Source organism: Lissotriton helveticus, chromosome 3_1 (genome assembly GCF_964261635.1).
Source record: "Lissotriton helveticus chromosome 3_1, aLisHel1.1, whole genome shotgun sequence".
NCBI classification, from domain to species: Eukaryota; Metazoa; Chordata; class Amphibia; order Caudata; family Salamandridae; genus Lissotriton; species Lissotriton helveticus.
In genome coordinates, this window is record NC_136061.1 from 1881269829 (window position 1) to 1881290365 (window position 20537).

General features: G+C 43.5%; 1 protein-coding gene across 1 annotated transcript in view; it reads right to left on the reverse strand.

Moving 5' to 3' along the window:
- LOC144823935 (sperm-specific sodium:proton exchanger-like) overlaps positions 1-20537 on the reverse strand; it is a 5382759-nt gene that overhangs the window by 4054671 nt on the left and 1307551 nt on the right. Inside the window, exon 5 of the mRNA XM_078682869.1 lies at positions 14944-15087. Within this exon, the coding sequence (XP_078538995.1) occupies positions 14944-15087 (144 nt within the window). The remainder of the gene's footprint in view (positions 1-14943; positions 15088-20537) is intronic.

Sequence of the window (20537 nt, forward strand, 5' to 3'; positions counted from 1 at the left end):
AAGGTTTTTTTTTTAAATAGACAAACATTTTTATGGGATATCAAAGAGACTTCCAGGTCCAAGGCAAGAAGAGTATTTTTGACGTACATTAACCACATTATGGTCTGTACATCTTCTAAAGACAGACAATCCACAATGATTTGTTGAGTGAGATCAATTGTATCTCTGCTCCAGGTTGAGTGCCAAAGGAGGATTGGTGCTACATTTATTTGCTCAGTAATGTGCGGATATTCAGCTTGCGATATAAGTTACAATAAGAGCAACTGGTGGAAAGGCTCATCATTTTCTTCTAAAATGAATTTTCAATTGTTTGTATTAACTTTACGTTAGCATATCCCCACACTCCTGCACCAAAGGACGCTACAGAAATTTATTTAGCTCCATACACTTTTTTAACCGTATCTAAATGTCATATGCCAGGCTTTTTGGTAAACAATTTGATGGCATTAGTGCTCCTTTCTAGCACCATTCCTCGATTAACCACCACATTGGACCAGGATAATCTGTGATCAAAGGTCACCCATAAATATAACAAATGTTCCTTTTGCACTACTTTGCATTCAGAAACAAAAAAGATAGGGGTATTCTTCATCTTTCGCCCTGCAACAAGAATAAAAGTCTTGGCCATGTTTGTTTTTTAGTCCAGACTTAGCATATAGTTTACATACATGTCGAACTGTTTCTACAGAGCCCTAACTGTGCGGGCAATTAACACAGCATCATCTGCATATAATAAAATTAGGATGCACATCTTGTTTATTGTGGGGACATCCAGGGTTGATTTTAAGAGTTGGGACTCCTCTCCATTTGTGTATAAGGAGAACAGAAATGGGGGGAGAATGCACCCTTGCCGGACCCCCTTGGTGATTCCGAACCATCTGATGCACTCCCCCTGTTGCCCATAATGTACACAGGTTTCGGACTTTGAGTCCAGCTGCCTTAAAAAGGTAATTATATCTTGATCTACCCCCATTTCCTTTATGAACCTCCAAAAATGTGAATGGATAAGGGAGTTGAACGCTGCGCTTAAGTCTATAAAGGTGAAATATAAATGACCTTGTTTGGCATGGGTGTATTTTGCTATTAGCAGACTCAGGTTGAGACATTGGTCTTATGCAGCCCTACCCTTTTTAAAGCTGTATTGGGCCGGGATCATGATGTTATTCATCTCTGCCCAGGCCTCCAGTTTACTTAGTAAAACTCTGCCCATAAGCTTCTGTGCTGTCAAGGAGGGAGATTGGTCTGTCATTTCTGGGGTCAGCTTTGTCTCCTTTTTGTGTTTAGGTATTAAAATTACTTTAGGGCAAGATGCAGGGGGCCCTCTTTAGCTATAGCGTTAAACACGTTCAAAATCACCGGCCCCCAGAGTTCGGGAAGGACAGTAAAAAAGTCTATACTGGTGACATCAAAGCTGGGGGCTTTATTACCTGTGCATTGTCCTAGGGCATCGATTATATCTTGATGGTTAATAATCAGATTGCTATTGGGGGATAGGACTAGGTCTTCTTGAAATTCCCGAGCATCCTTCCAATATCCATTAAAAATGTTATTAACTTGCTCTGCCCAAGAGTCCTCATCAATGTGATTATCGATGTTGGGGTCTGTGGGTGTTTTAAAAATGGGGCATTAACTACTGCCTAAAAGTCCCTTGTATTGTTTGTGACAGATTTTTGGAACAATTTTTCCCAGGCTTCTTCCTTTAAAAACCTTACCCTATTCTTCCTAGCCATGGAATATATGAGGCGAGCCTGTTTTACCAGGCAGGGTTTCTTGGTAGAGTATTTAGTGTATGGTGGAGATGGGAAAGAGCTTCAGTACAATGCCTGTCAAACCACTTCTCGCCCTTGTCTCTTAGACGCCCCCCACTCTTCACAAGATTCTTTCTTGCATCTGACAGGATTGATTAAAAGCGGCAATCATGCTTGATGAGGTAGCATTTAGATCAAGACAAATTTCTATTTCATGAAGCCTACTTGGAAACTAGGGATCAGGACTCTAGGGATAAGGACTGCCTTGTATATATTTTCCCATTTAAGTGTTAACCAATTCTTCTTAGCCACAGGTGGTTTTATATGTGTGTTAGTACCATGGATTCCTAACCAACATAATTGGCAGGTTACGGCCGCATGATCACTAAAGCCTGAAAAAGTGACCGCAGTCTTACTAAGAACCCTTCTCAGGGAAGCTGATGCTAATATAAAATCAATAGTGGAGCTATTTAGGCTAGAACAGTAAGGGGCATATTATCAACAAGTAGTAATGTTTATCGCTAACGAAGCTTAGCGACATTTTTTCTATCGCCGTGCTTCGCCTGATTTTATCACAGAAATAACATGCTATTAGTAACGTTTATCTGAAATGCGATATAATTTCAGGCGTTAGCGGCGAAATGCGTGAATATCGCTGGTAATCGAGTGATATTCACGATTTATCGCCAATCGGGACTTAGCCAGAATATCCACCTCCCATTGGATATTTACGGCTAAGAACTGGTCTGAGCAGGCGTTCGTTTTCAGTGATATTCAGGCTTAGCGTGAATTTTTTTATCGCTACGCGTGCATTGCTATTAGGCGATAGCGATGTTAGCGACTGCTTTCAGTCGCTAACAGGTTGGGCACGCCCACTTTGCATGTCATTAGCGATAAATATCGCTGACATGTAGAGCGGGCCCCAAACCACTTGCTATCGCCTACAAGCTGTCGCTAACTGCTGTTAGCGACAGCTTGCTAATAGGGCGAATAAATTATCGCCGCTTAGCGGCCGAACATGGCCCCTAAAGCGGCGATAATTTCATATCGCTCGCCTTGATAATATGCCCCCAGGTTTTTAACGGATGGCCGGTAATTTCCAGCACATGATTCATTATTTCCAGATCTTTTGTAATAATACGCTTCTTTAGTACATTCCCATACTGGCTGTGGCAAAAGTGCACACCTCCCTCTCCGTCTTCGTTGAGTAGGCTACATATTGGATTTAGGGCAAAGGGACAGGGATGCACGTTAAAATCAACCAGCCATAACACTTAGCTATCTTTTTTACATGAATTAACTAACCAAATAATTTTCTCTTCCACTAGAGTTGCAACCTTTTGCATCTCACCCCCAAATAGATTATTGTAAAACTTAATTAGTAAAAAGGTGTTGCCATCTGGGTCTTTAAGGTTAAACATATTAAAATATTGAGTTTCATTATAGAAAGAGAGCACTTCAAATTTCAAAGTATTCTTTAAGAGTGTCGCAATCCCACCCCTTGCCCAACCAGACTTTGATGAAATCGCTGGGGTAAAATATGATCCATAACCGTCTATATTGATGGAACCCAATGTCCAAATCTCTTGAAGGCAGACTAGATTGAAGGTGGTAATGAACTTTAGCCAGTCTGGATCTAACAATTTATGTCCCAGCCCTGCAATGTTCTATGTAATAGCAGTAAATATGTATCAATCCTTTGGCTGTATATCTTGAGAAGCCATGCCTTCAGGGATGCCGGTAGCTACTGCATTTTGAGGCCCCTCCTTAGTTTTTTGTCAATCACAGGAGTTCAAATCCAACAGCGCTGTTAACAGATTAGAAGTTGGTATGGGAGGTGCAGTGAAAACACCATGCCACGTGTACGGTTGGGCCTCCAATAAGGGAGGAATGTGGTTATACAACCAATTTCTACTTGTACAAGGCTGAGGTGGTAAAAGTTTATTAAAAAAACAAGCGGTACGGCAAATATTTGAGATGATGTTGATGGTTTATTAGGCAATAAATGAAGACGTTTTTCTGCCATAGCTGGAGTTTTAAAAGTTAAAACTACACGGTTCCCCTAGATAGATTTGTCTAGTTGGCCAACCCAAGTAACTCTTCTTGCCATTAAAATGTTGTAGTGCCACTCTGACTGAGCGTTGGTGAATTTGTGAATCGAGTGTCGGGTTTTATTGATTAATTAAGTAGTCATTTCCTTATGTTGACTATATAAAACCAGGTTACTCGCCAAAACAACCATATAGGGACAAGCCACTGGAGGGAGGTCAAGCCTTGGACCCTCTTCGGATTTTTGCCCAAAACATGAGCCCCCTGACCTTGTAGCCAATCTAACATGATCAACCTCGTGCGGATGACATTGGGGTCAGGGGACCCTGCATGATTCTACAACTTGGCCTACACCAGAAACCAGAGGTAAGTGATCTTCAGTGGGCAAAAAAGGAGACTGGTGCAATGGAGCCATGGAGTGAGTTAGGCAATTCGACAAAGGTCAGGTGCTTGGACCAATTGCATCCACTACGCTATTCCACCTTCCCGTATTTGTTGAATCAATTCGGAGGAACTACCTCTGTCTCCAACTTCACTAAATGGCACAAATCTAGTTATCACTATCTCCTTGCTAGCTTTTTCAATGGTGTCTAAGTGCTGGCACATTGGAGATAGGAGCCCGTTGAGCTTTTCAAGTAGGTCATCCAGATTCTGAACCTTGGAGGGCATATCTATAGACTGGGGTTGTAAGGTCTCCACGTCACCAGCTAATGGATTCATTGCATGTGACTTCCATTTTCTGGGTCGCTTAGGGTTGTCAACGCAAAGAACTTTGAGAGGACCCCTCTTTCTTTTACGAACAGATGCTACAACAGGGAGAGTTATATCCTCAGGGTAGGAATAACTGTGATAACCTCAGAAGCAGAGTAGGTACTGACTATGGCTGTAGGGATGCAAGGAATCTGGCCCTCGTTATGAGTCTCTTGCGACGTGGCCTTGTTATGCTGTCAACCCCACCCGTCGATAGCCTCCTCTCTGCACGGGCAATTTGCATTAAGAAAATTAGAATTGAAAGAGGATTTTTGGGCAGAACTACATAAAAGCTGTCGATTGAATGACAGTGCTGTTTCTGGGAGGTGATAAACTCTCCATTCCTGCCTGGTCCCAGAGATTCTAATAAAATAGAAGTTACAATAGACGAACCATCCTCGATTGCCCACTTTTCCAAAATATTTGGGGCAATAGCTAACTCGCCTCCAGATCAAGGCCACTCAGGGACAAATACCAATAGTACTAGCCCTTCTTCTTTTCCACTTGCTCTGGATTTCACTTTAGTTGAAGTCGAGCAAGCTTTAAGTGCTAGTAAAGGGGGAAGGGCTCCGGGCCCCGATGGGGTTCCGGTTGACTTCTATAAATTTAAAACAGACCTCTGTTACTCAGGGTATTAGACGCAACCTCTAAAATTGGATTGTTGGACTCATGGTCAGAATCCATCTTGATTCCAGTTTTTAAAAAGGGCGATCGACTTAGTCCAACTTGTTATCGTCCTATTTCATTACTGGACTCTTTCGGAAAAATCGTGGGGCGCATTATTTTAGAACACCTACAGTCCTGGACTGAAGACAATAAGATCATATCCGACATTCAGTATGGATTTATGGAAGGCCTGGGCACCATTGAGCAGGTTTTAAACCTGCCTTTACTCAAGGGTAAATATGTGGACGCGAAAGGCGGGAGTCTTCACTTGGCATACGTAGATCTTACTGCAGCGTTAGACTGCGTGGGTCATTCTAAGTTATGGGCTATTTTAACAGAAATGGGAGTCGACCCAATGTTAGTTAATTTTCTACGCAAAATGTACTCCAACGCCACAGCTAGAGTGAGATTTGGCTTGGGGGGTGAGTTGACAGCACCTTTTAGGGTTGAGCGGGAAGTCAGACAGGGCTGCGTCCTGGCCCCCTTCCTTTTTACCTTGTACACAAATGGCCTAGAAGAAGCCATGTTGGAGGGGACCAGGACCTACCCTTAATTCAACACCTTCCGATCCCCGCTCTCCTCTACGCGGATGACGCAGTGATTATTGTCCGCACACCCTTGAACTTCAGCGTTCACTGACCCTATATAACTTATTTATGTCAAATCTAGATTTAAAAATAAACATTAAAATCTTTTATTATGACTTGTGGTCTAAAACAAAGAAAAGGGAGAGCAATCTATATAAATAATTCCAGCGCAGAATACACCCCTACCTACCCATATCTTGGAGTCCTAATCGATTAAAAGGGCACTTGGAGGAAAGCTATTGAGGCAAGAAAACTGCAGTTCATAAAATCAACCATGGCCCTAGTAAAATTCACCCAGAGATTGGGAAACAGAGTGCCCGAGGAGTTGATTCGCATTTACCAGGCCAAATGCATTAGCACTGCTATCTATGGGGCCGGGGTGTGGGGCTACGTTAAGGCAGAAGCCCTTCAAAAAGTGGAAAACAGCTTCCTGAGGTTCATTCTTACTGTTCCCCAGGGTACATCAACATTTAGTTGCCATCTAGAGTTAGGCCTGTCCTACATCACTGACATCATAAAGATTCAGCCTATGCTCTTTTGGCACCATCTCTGGACCTCAAATAAGCTGGTATTTACCCAAAGCATCCTGAAGGACTGTCTTCTGCTTGAAAATGTTAACAAGATTGGTTGGCTCCGATACGTTAAAAAGTTCCTCTAAGATTTGGGCCTAGAGAAATTCTATCTTTACCCGCTAGAACTGGAACTGATCTCTAGGAAAACGTTGAAAAATCAATGCTTAACCCATCTAGTGGAACTCCGTCTGTCTGTTGAAGCCAATAAAACCTCGGTACAGCATGCTTTATTGATTCAAACTTCCATGCTGATTCAGCCATACTTAACCTGGAACCTAAGTAGCTACGATAGATATTTGCTGACCCGGTTTAGGCTCAACACCTTTCATCGGCTTGTCACATTCCCCATTGTTAATGACTGGTCACAGTCGCTCTGTCAATGTCCTTGTGACAGCATCTCTTCCTGATCTCTCTTACATTCGACCCTTTTTTGTAAATTTTATTTAGAACCGAGAAAGAGATATCTTGCTCCAATTTTAAAAAGGCTCGGGCTACGCCAATGTCGTCCCGCTTTCCTGGTTCTTCAACTTCTTGAGTCTGATTTTTTAGCACTAAACATAGCCAGGTTTTTTTTTATTTTGTATTCGCCACAGAATGAACCTATAACGGAAGTTTGGCGCTTTTAATCTCTTGCTGTGTATTTTAACTGAATTGAATTTTAAGAAATAATTCACAGTTTTTTCTTATTGATAAATGTATTAATATGCTATGTATGTACTTTTATGGTTTTCTATAAATTGAAACCGAATAAAGTAAACAACAACAATTTCCATAGCTTTGGCTGAAGAGGCTTTTGCTAAGAATGTGTCTAGTGAATAAATTGTCACCTCTTCAGGAGGTGCGTGGGGTGTCTTCTTCCTCACCATCCTCTCAGTGTGCTTTTCCAACTGTTTTCAATCTTCCCCTTGACAAGACGTTGGGGGGGGGGCATCCCAGCCTCTTCCAGGCTCAGACGGGCCAGCTCTTGGCCCGGTCTTTGCCGGGCAATGCGCCCAGGTTCGTCCCGTGCAGGCGGGAGCTCTGGTAGCCTTGGTGTCATAGCTGAATTGTCTCCGAATCTAGCTATCAAAGGAGGTGACTTTAATGTGATCCTAGGTCCTGTGACCGATTCTATTTATCCACAAATAGATCCTCACCATCAAAGGGCTAACTGCCTACACAAATGGGGGACAGCTCCAGGTTTATGTGACGTATGGGCACTTGGACTCCTAGACAGAAACAATACACACATACCCCTGCAGCCCATCATACAAACGCATGCATTGATATGCTTCTTATTCCTGCGACCAATGTTTTGTTGATTTCGCAGGTACAGATGCTCTCATGTGGAATCTCTGATCATGCCCTTTGCTTCTTTGCATTGGTACACCAGACTCTACCAGACATCCCATGTGGCAGCTCAACTCCTGGCATCTTCCAGATACAGCATACACTCAGGATGTAAGGCACAAATTAGTGGTGTATTTCCACACAAACACAGTCGGTCCAGTCGAAGGGTACTGGATAGTAATGGATGCTAAAACCATCCTCTAACAGTAAGAAAAAAAGCACAACACAATCGATTCACCCAACTTGAAGCTTGAGCCCAATGCCTAAAGACACACCTTTCTGGCTTTTACCACAGCGATTTCACTAGGGAACTGACCCTACTTTGAAAGAAGATTAGGACCCACTCGCTAGGAGCAGCAAAGCAAATTTGGCATGCGGTGTGGGGGGAAAAAAACAGCAAGTTGTTATACTGGCCAGGGCTGTATGCCTCCTCCCTAGGTATCACCCAGGTGTTTGCAGACTACAACGAAACCCTAAACAGGGTCATTCCCCACCCTGACTCAGAAATGGCCACCATCCTCCTTGACGCAATACCCTTGCTCAGCCTTTCTTGCGCTGAAGGGTGGGAGCTGAATCAGCCATTTACCCTAGAAGAAATGGAGATGCAGTCTCAGTGATGGTGCCTGAAAGAAACATCTGGCCCAGGTGGCTTCCTAATGGAATTTTACCCTAAATATAAAGATATCCTGATGCCTTATTTATTAGCCCTAAATAAGAAGGTGGTACAGACGAGCTCCTCTCAGTATATCAATAATGATAGTGGTCACACCAAAGACGCACCCATCATCCATCTCCTGCTCAAATTATGGGCCCATCTCTCTTATTAATGGGGAAGTTAAGATCCTGTACACTGTGCTGGCCAACCACTTATGACAAGTTCTCCCTTCTCTATGCCACCCCGACCAATGCAGTTTCATGCCCGCTAGGAGTACGAGGCACTTTTTGGGGCACATACATATGGCACAAATCCACCGTCATAGGCTTTCATCTCCACTGGCTATACTTTTGGTAGACTTTGAGAAAGCCTTTGACATGGTGGACTGGAACGAACTGACCCATGTGCTGGAGAGGGTGGGATTTGTGCCGACTTCCTTGGATTCGTGTGTATCCTATATTCCAACCCGACGGCCAGAGTGCAAATAAACGGGGTGGTTTGTGACGAATTTTGGTTGAGGGATCAGGCAGGATTGTCCCCTATTCCCACTCCTTTTGTGGGAATAGGGTCGAGCTGGTGTTAGCAGTGCGAAGCGCTGTGTCCATTGAAACATCTTTTGTTATCCACTTGCTGGGAATGTTGGCCAGGGGAGGGGCACGCGCAGGACCGTCGGCGATTTCACCTTGTGTGCGCGCACGTACAGCCACGCGCCGTGCACATCTCCTGTCCCAGATTTCCAGCAAGTGGATAACACATACACACAGACACACACGCGCGTGCGCGCACACACACACGCATGCACGTGCACCCACAGACACACACACACACACCACCCCACTCACCGGGCACACACATGGCTTACATACACACACAAACGCACGCACATACACACACACCCTCCCCCCCACCCCACTCACCGGGCACACATGGGGCTTCCATCACTGGGGGTGCGGGCACCGGCAATGTGCCTCAAGCCCCCTCCACTTCTCTCCCCAGACTCATCGCGGCAGCGGTCCAGGCCCAGCAGCAGGCGAGGCTCTCCCTTAGCACGGGAGCCACGCTGGGTCACACGCTTGCTCCCTTCTCCTCACAGGAGCATGGGGTAGGCTCCCGTCCACTTCCTGTCAGTGCTGGTGGACCCGCCCTCAAGCAGGCAGTCCCGGGCAGTCCCGCCTGGCATCCTGTGTCTCGAGCAACTGTAGGCGCTGGGGTGATCTTCGTACTCCGGAAAGGTGTCAGACTCCAAGTGCAGAGAGGACCCCACCTTCCACAGCCCTTCCAGCTTCTAAAAGTGCAGCTAGGGGGCGTGATGAGCTCATAGTCCAGGTCCAAGTGCACCATCATTACGGTTCAGGTAAGACTCGTATATTAAGTGTTGCCCGGCAACGCTACACAAGACACATGATAATGCTGCGGTGTAGCTCCCATAACACTCACTGTCCTGCTATGCTGTCACTGCGCGTTTGTGATACAGGCTGACTTCCGTTGCTGTGAAACATATCACGATGTTGTTGGTGCCACTCCTGTGACGCACATTCCCCATCGCTGTTGTGTCGCGGCATATGTATTAAAGGCCGCTCTGTTCTGACGTGTCTTTTGTATTACACATGGCTCTGGAGCATTTCTTTGAATTATTTGCCCTTTGAGTGTACACATTCTGGCTTTCAAGTCTTTTACTTTATTATGGTGTCATACATTACTCTTGTGATTCAGAAACAACCCTCGTGAGCCCGGGAGCGTGATCAGTTTATTTTTCACTTTCTTTAGTGAAATTGTCTGCATTTCTGACTCGAACAGCTTTGTTGTTTTTCCCACTAAACCCGCTTTCTTCGTACAAGTCGCGAGTGTTTCTCAATGGAACTATTCATCATTTTGTGCTGTGGGTCGGTATTGCTTGTAAACATGCCCCCTTCTGTGCGTGGTTGATGGGAGACTGCCATTGGCTTTTTGTCTGTCCGTCAGATTTGTTTGGGTCTCAACCTGCCCCCCCACACACACAACCACACACACAACCATCTATCTATCTATCTATCTATCTATCTATCTATCTATCTATCTATCTATCTATCTATCTATCTATCTATCTATCTAGCTATCTATCTAGCTATCTATCTAGCTATCTATCTATCTCCCTCACTCTATCTATCACCCTCACTTTATCTATCGCCCTCACTCCATCTATCGCACTCACTCTATCTGTCTATCTATTGCCCTTACTCTATCTATCTATCACACTCACTCTATCAATCGCATCACCACAGCATCACTCAGCACCACCACAGCATCACTCAGGGGCACCACAACAGCACTATGCGCTACCACAGCATCACTCGTCGCCACCACAACATCACTCAGAGCCACCACAGCATCAATCTGTGCAACCATTCAACAACAACTGGTTCAAATATGTTCTCTCAATGTTTCAAGCTTTATTACAAATGTCACAAAAAGATGTTAATATTTCACTTCTTTTCTTGGATTTTCGTCACAATAAAATACACTGAACATAATCTTCACAAGAGTTATTTACAACAAATGTCACAAAAAGATGTTAATATTTCACTTCTGGTCTTGGATTTTCGTCACAATAAAATACACTGAACATAATCTTCACAAAAGTTATTTACAAAAGTTTAAGCTATTGCCATTATAAATTACAATAACAATAATATTTAAGTATTAATTATAAAAAAATTAAAAGTCATTGTTATTTGTAATATTAATACATCTAAGTCACGTAAATACAACACATATTGCATTACAAATGCTATAGGTGTCACATTGCGAAAATTATAACTATTGGCATTGTAAATGACAAAGCTATTAATTTCGCTATTTTCAAAACCAACACATAAATAAAAAATGTGTCATTTACAATACCAATAGCTCAAACTTTCCTAATGCGAGACCTATTGCATTGCAAATGCTTGTTGGGTTGGCCATCATGCCACTTTCTCTGCTTGTACAGTGCGACGCACAGATCAGAGGATGGGATTGGGACACGGGACATGAAGACCCCATTCCACTCTATGTGGATGATGTGTTGCTGTATTTTGCAAACACATCAGACATTGGCCCACGGTGTCTCTGTCTCTTGCAGCTTCTGCAGAGGTTTCAGGATTGACAGTCAACTCGGCCAAACTGATTCTCAAATTACTTGCGTCTTCACAAGATTGTGTAGATTGGCAAATCACTATCCCAGTACGTCATCCTAGTTTCTAGTATCTGGGCATCCAGTTGGCTCTTGACCCAGCCCTTACCTGGCCTCAAAACATTATCCCCTCTCTCACAAGGTCAAAGCGGATCTTAGGAAGTGGTACACTTTACCATTGAATGTCATGGGGAGAATAGCCTTCTATAAAATGATTGTACTGCCCTGTTTCTTTTATCTCTTCCAAAATGTCCCCACATTATCTTTCGCTACTGGTTTAGAGAGATGGCATCTGTGGCTGTCTCCTTTTTGTGGCTCCATGCCATGCCCCGTTTAACCCTACCCATCTGTTAACATGCTTCTTACGACAGGGCCTGGGTATGGTTAACTTATTATTTTATATTTTTTAAATATTTTTTTTATTGAGTGTTCCAAAATCATACATCATATCTATACCATTGGTATACACTACAAAAAGAAGAACGGTCAGTCGAACATTACATAACAAAACCAAAGGACATAATAATCAGCGATTAAATGTAGGCACTTTCTATGAAGTAGCGGCCAATGGGCTTACACACCTCTCTGTACGTTCTTACCACAGGGTGGGGTATGGTTAACTTATACTTATACTATTTGGCATTCCACCTCTTTATCATCAATGGTTGGCTCATTGAAGGCTGGTCGGGCGCGCTGATAATACTACGAAGTATGGAGTTGCTCTACGGCTGCGCCATACCCAGAATGCTTCAGGAAGTGACTCAACTGGAGTTAACTGGGCGGAGGGCTGCGTTGTGGCACACAGAAAGGTGGAAAATAGGCACTCAACACACACACCCTTGTGACTCGGCGTTGGAAGGATTTGTTCGATAGGGCGCCATCGGTATCACTCTTTTGTGTGACACCTGGATAGGCTCGCATATGGCTTTCTGTCAAGAGCTTCAGCAGACATACATATTATCCAAAATGCAATTCCACAAATTTCTGCAGCTATGTCACGCTCTACGAGCGCATATCCTCCCAGATACAAGTGTCCCAGAATTCAGTCCCATTGAGGCCAAGTTAATGATGAGAGCTCCGGGTTATGGAAGCGTCTCCCAGATTTATTGTACCTTGACATACTAGCTACACTGTGCTTACCTCACCCCTGCTAGACTGTTTCAAGCGGGCCTTAGAGCCGGCCCCGAGTGTGGCCGCTGCTCTCACGGCCTGGCAGACTTTTTTTACACAGTATGGCCTTGCCTCATAATAAATAACACATTATTGAGAGGTGGTGCTGGCCGAGTTTTCAAATGTTTTAGACCTGCTATTGGAGCTCTCTCACCTCTTGAACGTTAGGAGTGGGCGACAGGGTGGGGGGCTCCTGAGCTGACAGGGCACTGCTCGGTACCGCCCTGGTGGAAGCTAAGAGAGACGTTGCAACCCACTGGAAGGCCCCCAAAGCACCCAAGCGGTCGACACCGAGACGAAGAGTAGATTGATGCGCTAAACATGAAAATTCAGTATATGAGGCACAGAGTTGTCCTGAAAAACATGCCAGGGTCGAGCACATGCTGGGGTAGGTAACTACACCGTACACTGCGCTAATGAATGAAAGTACAAGATAGACTGAGTGGGACGTTTCACTTCTCTTGAATGCCCGCGGCATTCTTTTTTTTTGACACTTCCCTTAACTTGCTCCTGCAGAATTCTCGTTGCAGCTTTGATGTGGTCACCTGCTAATGACACTTGGGGCACGAAATTCCCGTTTTTAGGGTAAGATTACATCCCTACCCTTGACAAGGGATGATTCATTATTTGTTTTGTATGTGTCTGTATGTCTGTTTTGCATCTCTGCGATTTATGATCATAAAATCACTCTAAATATTTGAGGATGTGTGACACGATCTACCAGAGGTGCTTTGCATTGCGCCCCTAGCATGATTTCATTGACACACGATATCCTAACTTCATTATATACTTCCTTGGGGTAACCCAGGGTATCTTTAGTATCAAAATATCACACACTTTTTTCCTTCAGGTTGGAGCATAGGAAAACCTCAGTTGGTTTACCTGCTAATAGGTAAAAAAAAAAATTGTGTTCAATAATTTTATTAGGTTTAAAGGAGCATATAAATAGTTAGATACAATAAAAGGTACATTTTTGACCTACAACTCTGTGTGAGCACATTGTGGTCATCTTCTGAAAGTAGAACGCATCCTCCGAACCCTTCCCAAGAGTAGGGATACTTATTATCACTTATTTTGTCCTGATGAAATTCCACGGATCCCTCCAGGACTGCTGAGCCATGAAACATGTCGACCTACATGACCTACACAATCTGCACACATTGCCAAATTGTTTTTCTTCATAACTAGGAGCAAACAATTAAACATTACCTTTATCTTTTCCAAGGGGACTCTGCATTAAATAGTTTTTTTGTACCCCTAGGTATTTTTAACTCACCCTCTCACTTATCCCACACATCTGCACTCATCATCACAGCTATTTGATTAAAAGATCTCTGCCAAAGAGCCCTCTCTTGGGGCCTGTGGGATATTGCAGCACCAACCCCACGATGAGCTCATCTCAATGATGAAAAATGACACCTTCACATGTGTGTAGGGGCACAACTTCCTAAATAGGAGGATCCTCTCACTTGTACCCCTTTTAGACCCTAAGATACACTAGTACAGGAACAGTTACCCTACCAGTATTCTCGTACTTGTTTTTGGGAGCAAGGGCTCTGGACCTTTTATTAGCTCCCTGTCCCCCATCTCTGAGTAACTGATATTTCCAGGCATTGACAGTCGGGCAAGGTGCGAACATATTTCTGTTCAGGTAGGAAATTGTCTAAAGCTATAAACTGGAGAGATGACATGGTCAAGGATATATATTCATGAATGTTTTATATAGGGATGTCATCATTTTGCAACCACCACACTTTAATATTATAGTAATTGACAATGATGACTTATTGTAACATGTGCTTTGTAATCAAATCCCCTTTGTGATGTCTAAATGGAACGTAATAGATACTGATATTTTATTCATTGTCAGGCTCTCAGAAGACTTCCGTGGGTGTCCAATCTTTTGCTTCTCTACTAGTACTGCTAAGAAATAACAGTTCAATAGAACAACCATCCCCCCTCTCTGCCATCTATGCACGCTCCTATTCATTTGCCCATCATTATAGTTCCACTTCTCCCACACTGCTACCCCCACACTGCCAGTGTACATTAGCCACTCATGCACTCACATATCAAACTAACCATCCATAATGTATTCAGCTATAAAACCACCCTTTCAGGGGCTCAATCACTCTTTTATCCAATAACTCACGTATTACCTATAAATCTGCATTCCCATTGGAAATGTCAAATATATTGGTTTTGCAAATGCTTGGTAATTTAGGAATAGATTACTGTAATTCATTTTGGAAAATTCATGTCTTACCTTATAGTAAATGCTCCAATGTATAACACTACAATGTAAAATAGGTCTAACGGTTCAAAGTATGCAAATACATGTTCTCCTATTTCATAGCCAACAAAAGCGAATATCAGAGTGTTAGACAAAAACGTCAGCATTTTCCAGAATCTGTATTTGGAAGAAAATGGAATTGATTTCACTATAGTAACTGACATTTTAATTTAGGTTAATGAACGTTGATTTATTTTTTTCCCAAAAAACATATCACAAAAATATATAATAACTTTCATATATCAACTTATGATTTAAAATAAACATATCATATGTATCTTGTAAAAAGGTTACATTAAAATGATTATATCAGCAGTCTAGAAATACATATTTAAAAAGAAGAGCATACACTGTTCCTTTATTCCACTTTACAATGACCCACACATCTGGTAGCAGCTTCCGATACACCTCTCAAACATCACCATCGAAATTACTACTAAACATAGTAAGACACCTGCGGCCTTTTATTGTTGTGTAAACCAAGACTCAGACTTAGCTTTGAAAGGTATGTTTGCACAGCAACACATGACACAAGTGGACTTGCACTAGTGATCGAGTATGAAAGACTGGTTATTGTAGTCCTGCAGGACCCCACTCAGCACAAACATTTAAGTGGTATCAGTGTTTTTAGGTCACTAACAGTCCCTAAACATGGATTTGGGGATGCCGTGATATTCTGAGAAGCCGAATTTTGATCTTCATAAATATCTCACATAGAAACTATACTAAGAAAAAGACACTTTAACCCCTTGCATGCTTCGGAAGGCCCATGGCTGTCCTATGTCACGGTGGGCATGTGCGGAGGACGGCCGGGGCTGTCAGAATCCCGCCACTATTCAAATCGCCAGCACAGCGCGAAAATGTGCGCCACATGCAAGGGGTTAAAAAGTGTTTATTTCAACAGTCTCATCCCGTTGCTTAGTACATCCAAAATAGCCACACAGAATATTAATAAAACAACACAAATGCATGTTGCAAACATCAAGATTAAAAGGAACATTTCCTGAGTATGCTGCTGCAGCGGCATCCTTGATATATCTATGTATCAAACATTGTATGCAGTCACAGAGTCTACCGAAAGGAGCTCGTCAGCCAAAGCTTCTTCTTGTGGACTTCTGCATTGCACTGGGCCCTGGGGTTCAGAGCTTTGATGATCTGAACCCTGTGGTCTCGGACTACAGATACTATTTTCGTGATCTGATGTTTTTATGGATTCTTACGTGTAAGGTCCAAGTACAGAATTACTTTCTACCTGGATGACCAGGCTGTTACTGCTATATTGTTACTTTATTTTGCTTTCAATAAAGAATAGGAACGCAAAAAATGAACTTGTCTACCATACTTTAAAAAAAACTTTATTTATAGATTTTAAACAAATACAGAGCTGCAACACACTGCCCAGGAGTAAGGAATGTCAAAAATGTGCACAACAGGCAAGTTGGCACATGTAGAAATTCACCTATACAGTCATCGAGTCACATTATAAGGCAATACAGCTATATGTGCAGAGTTCAGTAGCGTTACATGTCCATGCCTTCTGTTCAGCAGCTCAGAGAGCAGCAGTCGCCAGACATCCAGAAGGAAAGAGAAAGACAGAGTGGAAAGGGGATCAGAGGTATAGATCAGCGAGGGGGGGGGGTGGCGGAGAAAGAAGCGAGAGGGAGGAAAAGGAAGAGAAAAAAAGAGGGAGGGACATCTCTCTGGTCAGAGAAAAGTAAAAAAGGAAAAGGGGCCTGAAAGTCCACCAAATCTGGTTATTTCGCGAATAAGGGGGTCAAGTTTGGTCTCCAGGTTTTTGACATAAAGAGTCACATTATCCGAGTACATTGACTCCAAGATTACCCTAGGTGTGAAATCAAGCCCCCTCCGCGCATGATGCTGTCGCAATCTGGCTGCCAGAGGCTACATGGCTATGGCAAAGAGGAGGTGTGAGAGTGGACACCCCTGCCTTGTACCTCGAGCTACAGCAATTGGAGGGGATAGCACACCGTTAATCTGCAACCTGGCAGTTGGGGAGGTATGCAAGAATGTGATCTTTGGAGGGAGGCAGGGTTTACGCCAGTACGGGTCAAGAGCAAGAACAGAAAAGGCCATTCCAGCGTGTCAAACACCTTGATGGCGTCCAGAAAGACAGCAGCGGCAGGGAGGGAGGGAGGGATCCACCACCTGCATCACCTTCTCTGCTGGAATGGTGAAACTGCGGAATGCTTTACCGCCTGTTATCCAATCCGCAGCCTCAGAATCCGGGTTTAGGAAGCAATTAAAGACTTGGCTCTTCTCTCAAAAAATCTGAACCTCCCTTCGCCCTTTTTTCTTTTTCATCTAGCTGCTCACCTAGCGCCGGGACACCTCCATGCGAGGTAGCTGTTCGCGCTTTACAAACATCAGTATTATTATTATTATCACTGTGAAGAGTGTACAGAGGTTATGGACGTGGCTCCTGCAAAGGAACAAATCCACATTTGTCAGGACGAAATATCGTGGGAAGCAGCGGATGTAGTCGCATAGCCAGTGACTTAGCAATGATTTTATTATCCACATTAATCATTGAAAGTGGCCTGTAGGAGTCACAGAGGAGCGGGTCTTTGTCCGGCTTAAGGATGGTCACTATCAGTGCCTCCCAGAGGGATGGGTGAAGAGAGCCCCGCTCAAGCGGGTCTTCATACATGTTGAGGAGGTGGGGTGCAAGAAGCGGTGCAAACTCCTTGTAGAAGGCCGGGGTCAAACTGTCCAGGCCTAGTACCTTGTACCAAGGCATAGCCCAGATTACCCAAATCACCTCCTCCTCCATGTATGGCTCATCTAGATATTTCCGGTGTGCATCACTGAGCCCAACTAACTCAATGGAGTCAAAGAAGGATAGTAGGTCGGTAAGTGTCTCCAACTGTCGTGCAGCATTTATTGAAGAATAATAGTTTGTCATTTCAGCTTGAACTGACGTCTGTCTGACCACGATCATAGCCTTGTTTGAGCACAGCTCGCTTATATAATCAGTTGGCCATGGCTTCTTTAGTAGGCCTGCCAGGGATTTGCTGGCCTGGTCACCCGCACCATTGGCGGGCGTGCGCCTCCCGGCCTAAGTAGTGTGTTCCTCTGTTCCCCGCTATCTTGGCCTTAATCTGCTCAAGGACCACGAGGTGGCCAGATTCTAAAAATTGCAATTCGAGCAAGCGTATCTCCTTTTCCAGCCATCGCAGATCGTTCCCTAACGAGCACAGGACACTGGACTGCATGGCGATAGATTTTCCCCTCATGACAGCCTGGAACTTTTGAAAAAACAGGGGGAGAGGAGGATAATTGAGACTAGGTCGTCCTCCTAAGGTTCAGTAAGAAACAGAATGGATCCCAGTCATGGGACCCTGAGACCTAGCTCAGCTCAGGTATATGGTTATATTTAATCATAATACCTTCAAGAAAGAAAAATTTCTTTCTAGTGTCCCCTCACTCACCGGGGTTTCCCCACGGTGACATGCTTCATCATTGGGGCCCTCCCAGTTCTCTACGAAAAGGGGCGTGCTGCGACTCACGGACTACGCAGGAGCACTTCAGTGTGAAAATGACTATGTGTGGTGCAAAGAAGAATAAGTGGAGTGGGTGTGTGTGAGTATTAAAAATACCATACTTAGTGGGCCTAACTGTTTTATTGAGCTCCTATGCAGGTATATTAAAAGTGGGGTTAATGTCACTGTAGGGCAACCTATAATGTGGTTGACTCAGTGATCAATATGGTCGACATGTTTCATGCTACCCCTAGCATTTCTTCGGGACCATGCAGGGACCAGCCCTGCATATGCCACTCCTAAATCCCAATAGTGGGGACAGTGAATCAATTATAAAAATAAAGCAATATTATTTGCATGCATTTCTAATAAAATACATACTTTTGTTCCTCTCAATTAGTAGGTGCTGTAAAATAAAGCACATTGTTAATGACAGACCTTCCCCTAGGGGAGGTACACATAGTACATTGCCAGCCACTCTCATTCTGTGTATATAAAGAATGATGTGCGCCATATTGGCGCGTGCAGGCTTTCTTTAGTCAAAACGTCGTGAAATTTGTTCGTGAATTCACACAAATAAACAAGACAGGACTTATTGTGATCAAACATATAACAAACACAACATATACAAAGTACACAGATTAAGAAGAACTCCAATAGTTACTTTTTAAAGCGAGAATTGACACTTCATGGTCACGCTAGGGGGTCAATTTCACTTATGGGATACACTGCTGGAAGAACGATGTACATATATACATAAATCGTTATGTCAGAAATACCGCTTTCGTGAATAATCACGTTGTATTATAAAGTGGCTTTTTCCTTCGAAAGAGATTTAGTACTTACATCCTGTGTGGTGAAATCGCGTATCTCTACCTACTCAGAACACCTCCCCGGGACCGCATCTTGCCTTGTTCCCGCCCGGCTGTGTGTTTTTGTTTGTTCCGGTATTCGAACTAGGGAGGGCACGCCCTCAACCACTAGACCGGGCTGACTATGGCGGCCATTTTGGAAGTATGCCTCTATCCGTGAGTGATCGGAAAGAGAAGAGGGCTTGTATTTCTGGGGTTTTTCACCAAATTCGGTTATTGCCGGTTCGAGGCTTGCCATAGTCTTAGTTATAACCATATGTTTTATGTATACATAGGGCGACTATTATTAATGGATTTGCAGAAATTAAGTAGAAGTGTCCAGACAAAATTGAATTGGGACAGAATTAAAATAATCACTTGATATGCAAATTTTAGCTCAGTAAAAACACAAGGTGTAATATCAAGTGTGTTAATGATAGTACCTCCGTCTAGTTACTTATCCTCGTGTCAGAAAAGGGGCATGTATGATGAATTTTTGGGAAAACAATTGTTAGGAAACAAAATTAATTAGATTTTAATCGCAATCAAAAGCATAGCTGATGTTGGTGGCATACCGCTTAATAATCAGAAATATATCAGAAAATATATCAAAGCGTGCCAAACATAGCAAGGAGGTCTCATTTGGCTATGCTTTAAGTTGATATTGGACTTATTGAGTAGAATCGCAGATGGAGGAAGGTCATAATAGTGAGCCCTTAATCATAAAAATGCACCCCATGGTATGTCATCGTTCAACCCGTGGGTGTCTGTGCGTAATCTGTACACCCATCGTTGTTCGCGTTCGTGTAGGAACCTCGCTTGGTTTTCTTTGGTTTTAGCAGTTTCCAACACCACCCACCTCATGTCATTGGGGGTGTGATTTGATTCGATGAAGTGATTTGTCATTCTTGTTGTAGTTCTTTTGCACCTAATGGTGCTGCGATGTTCCACTATCCTTGTGCTCACTTTGCGTGTAGTCATCCCGATATAATGCAGATTGCAAGTGCATGTAATCATATATACTACCCCACTGGTATTGCAATTTGACATCTGTCTCAATTCCCATCTGGTTCCATCATTAAAGATCACATTTTTCGTGCTAGTTGTCAGATGGCAGACGCTGCAATTGTTGCATGCATAGTGGCCAGTGGGTAGGGTTTGTTGTCTCGCAGGAGGCTGGCTGGATCTTGGACGTGTGTGAACCAAATGATCTCTA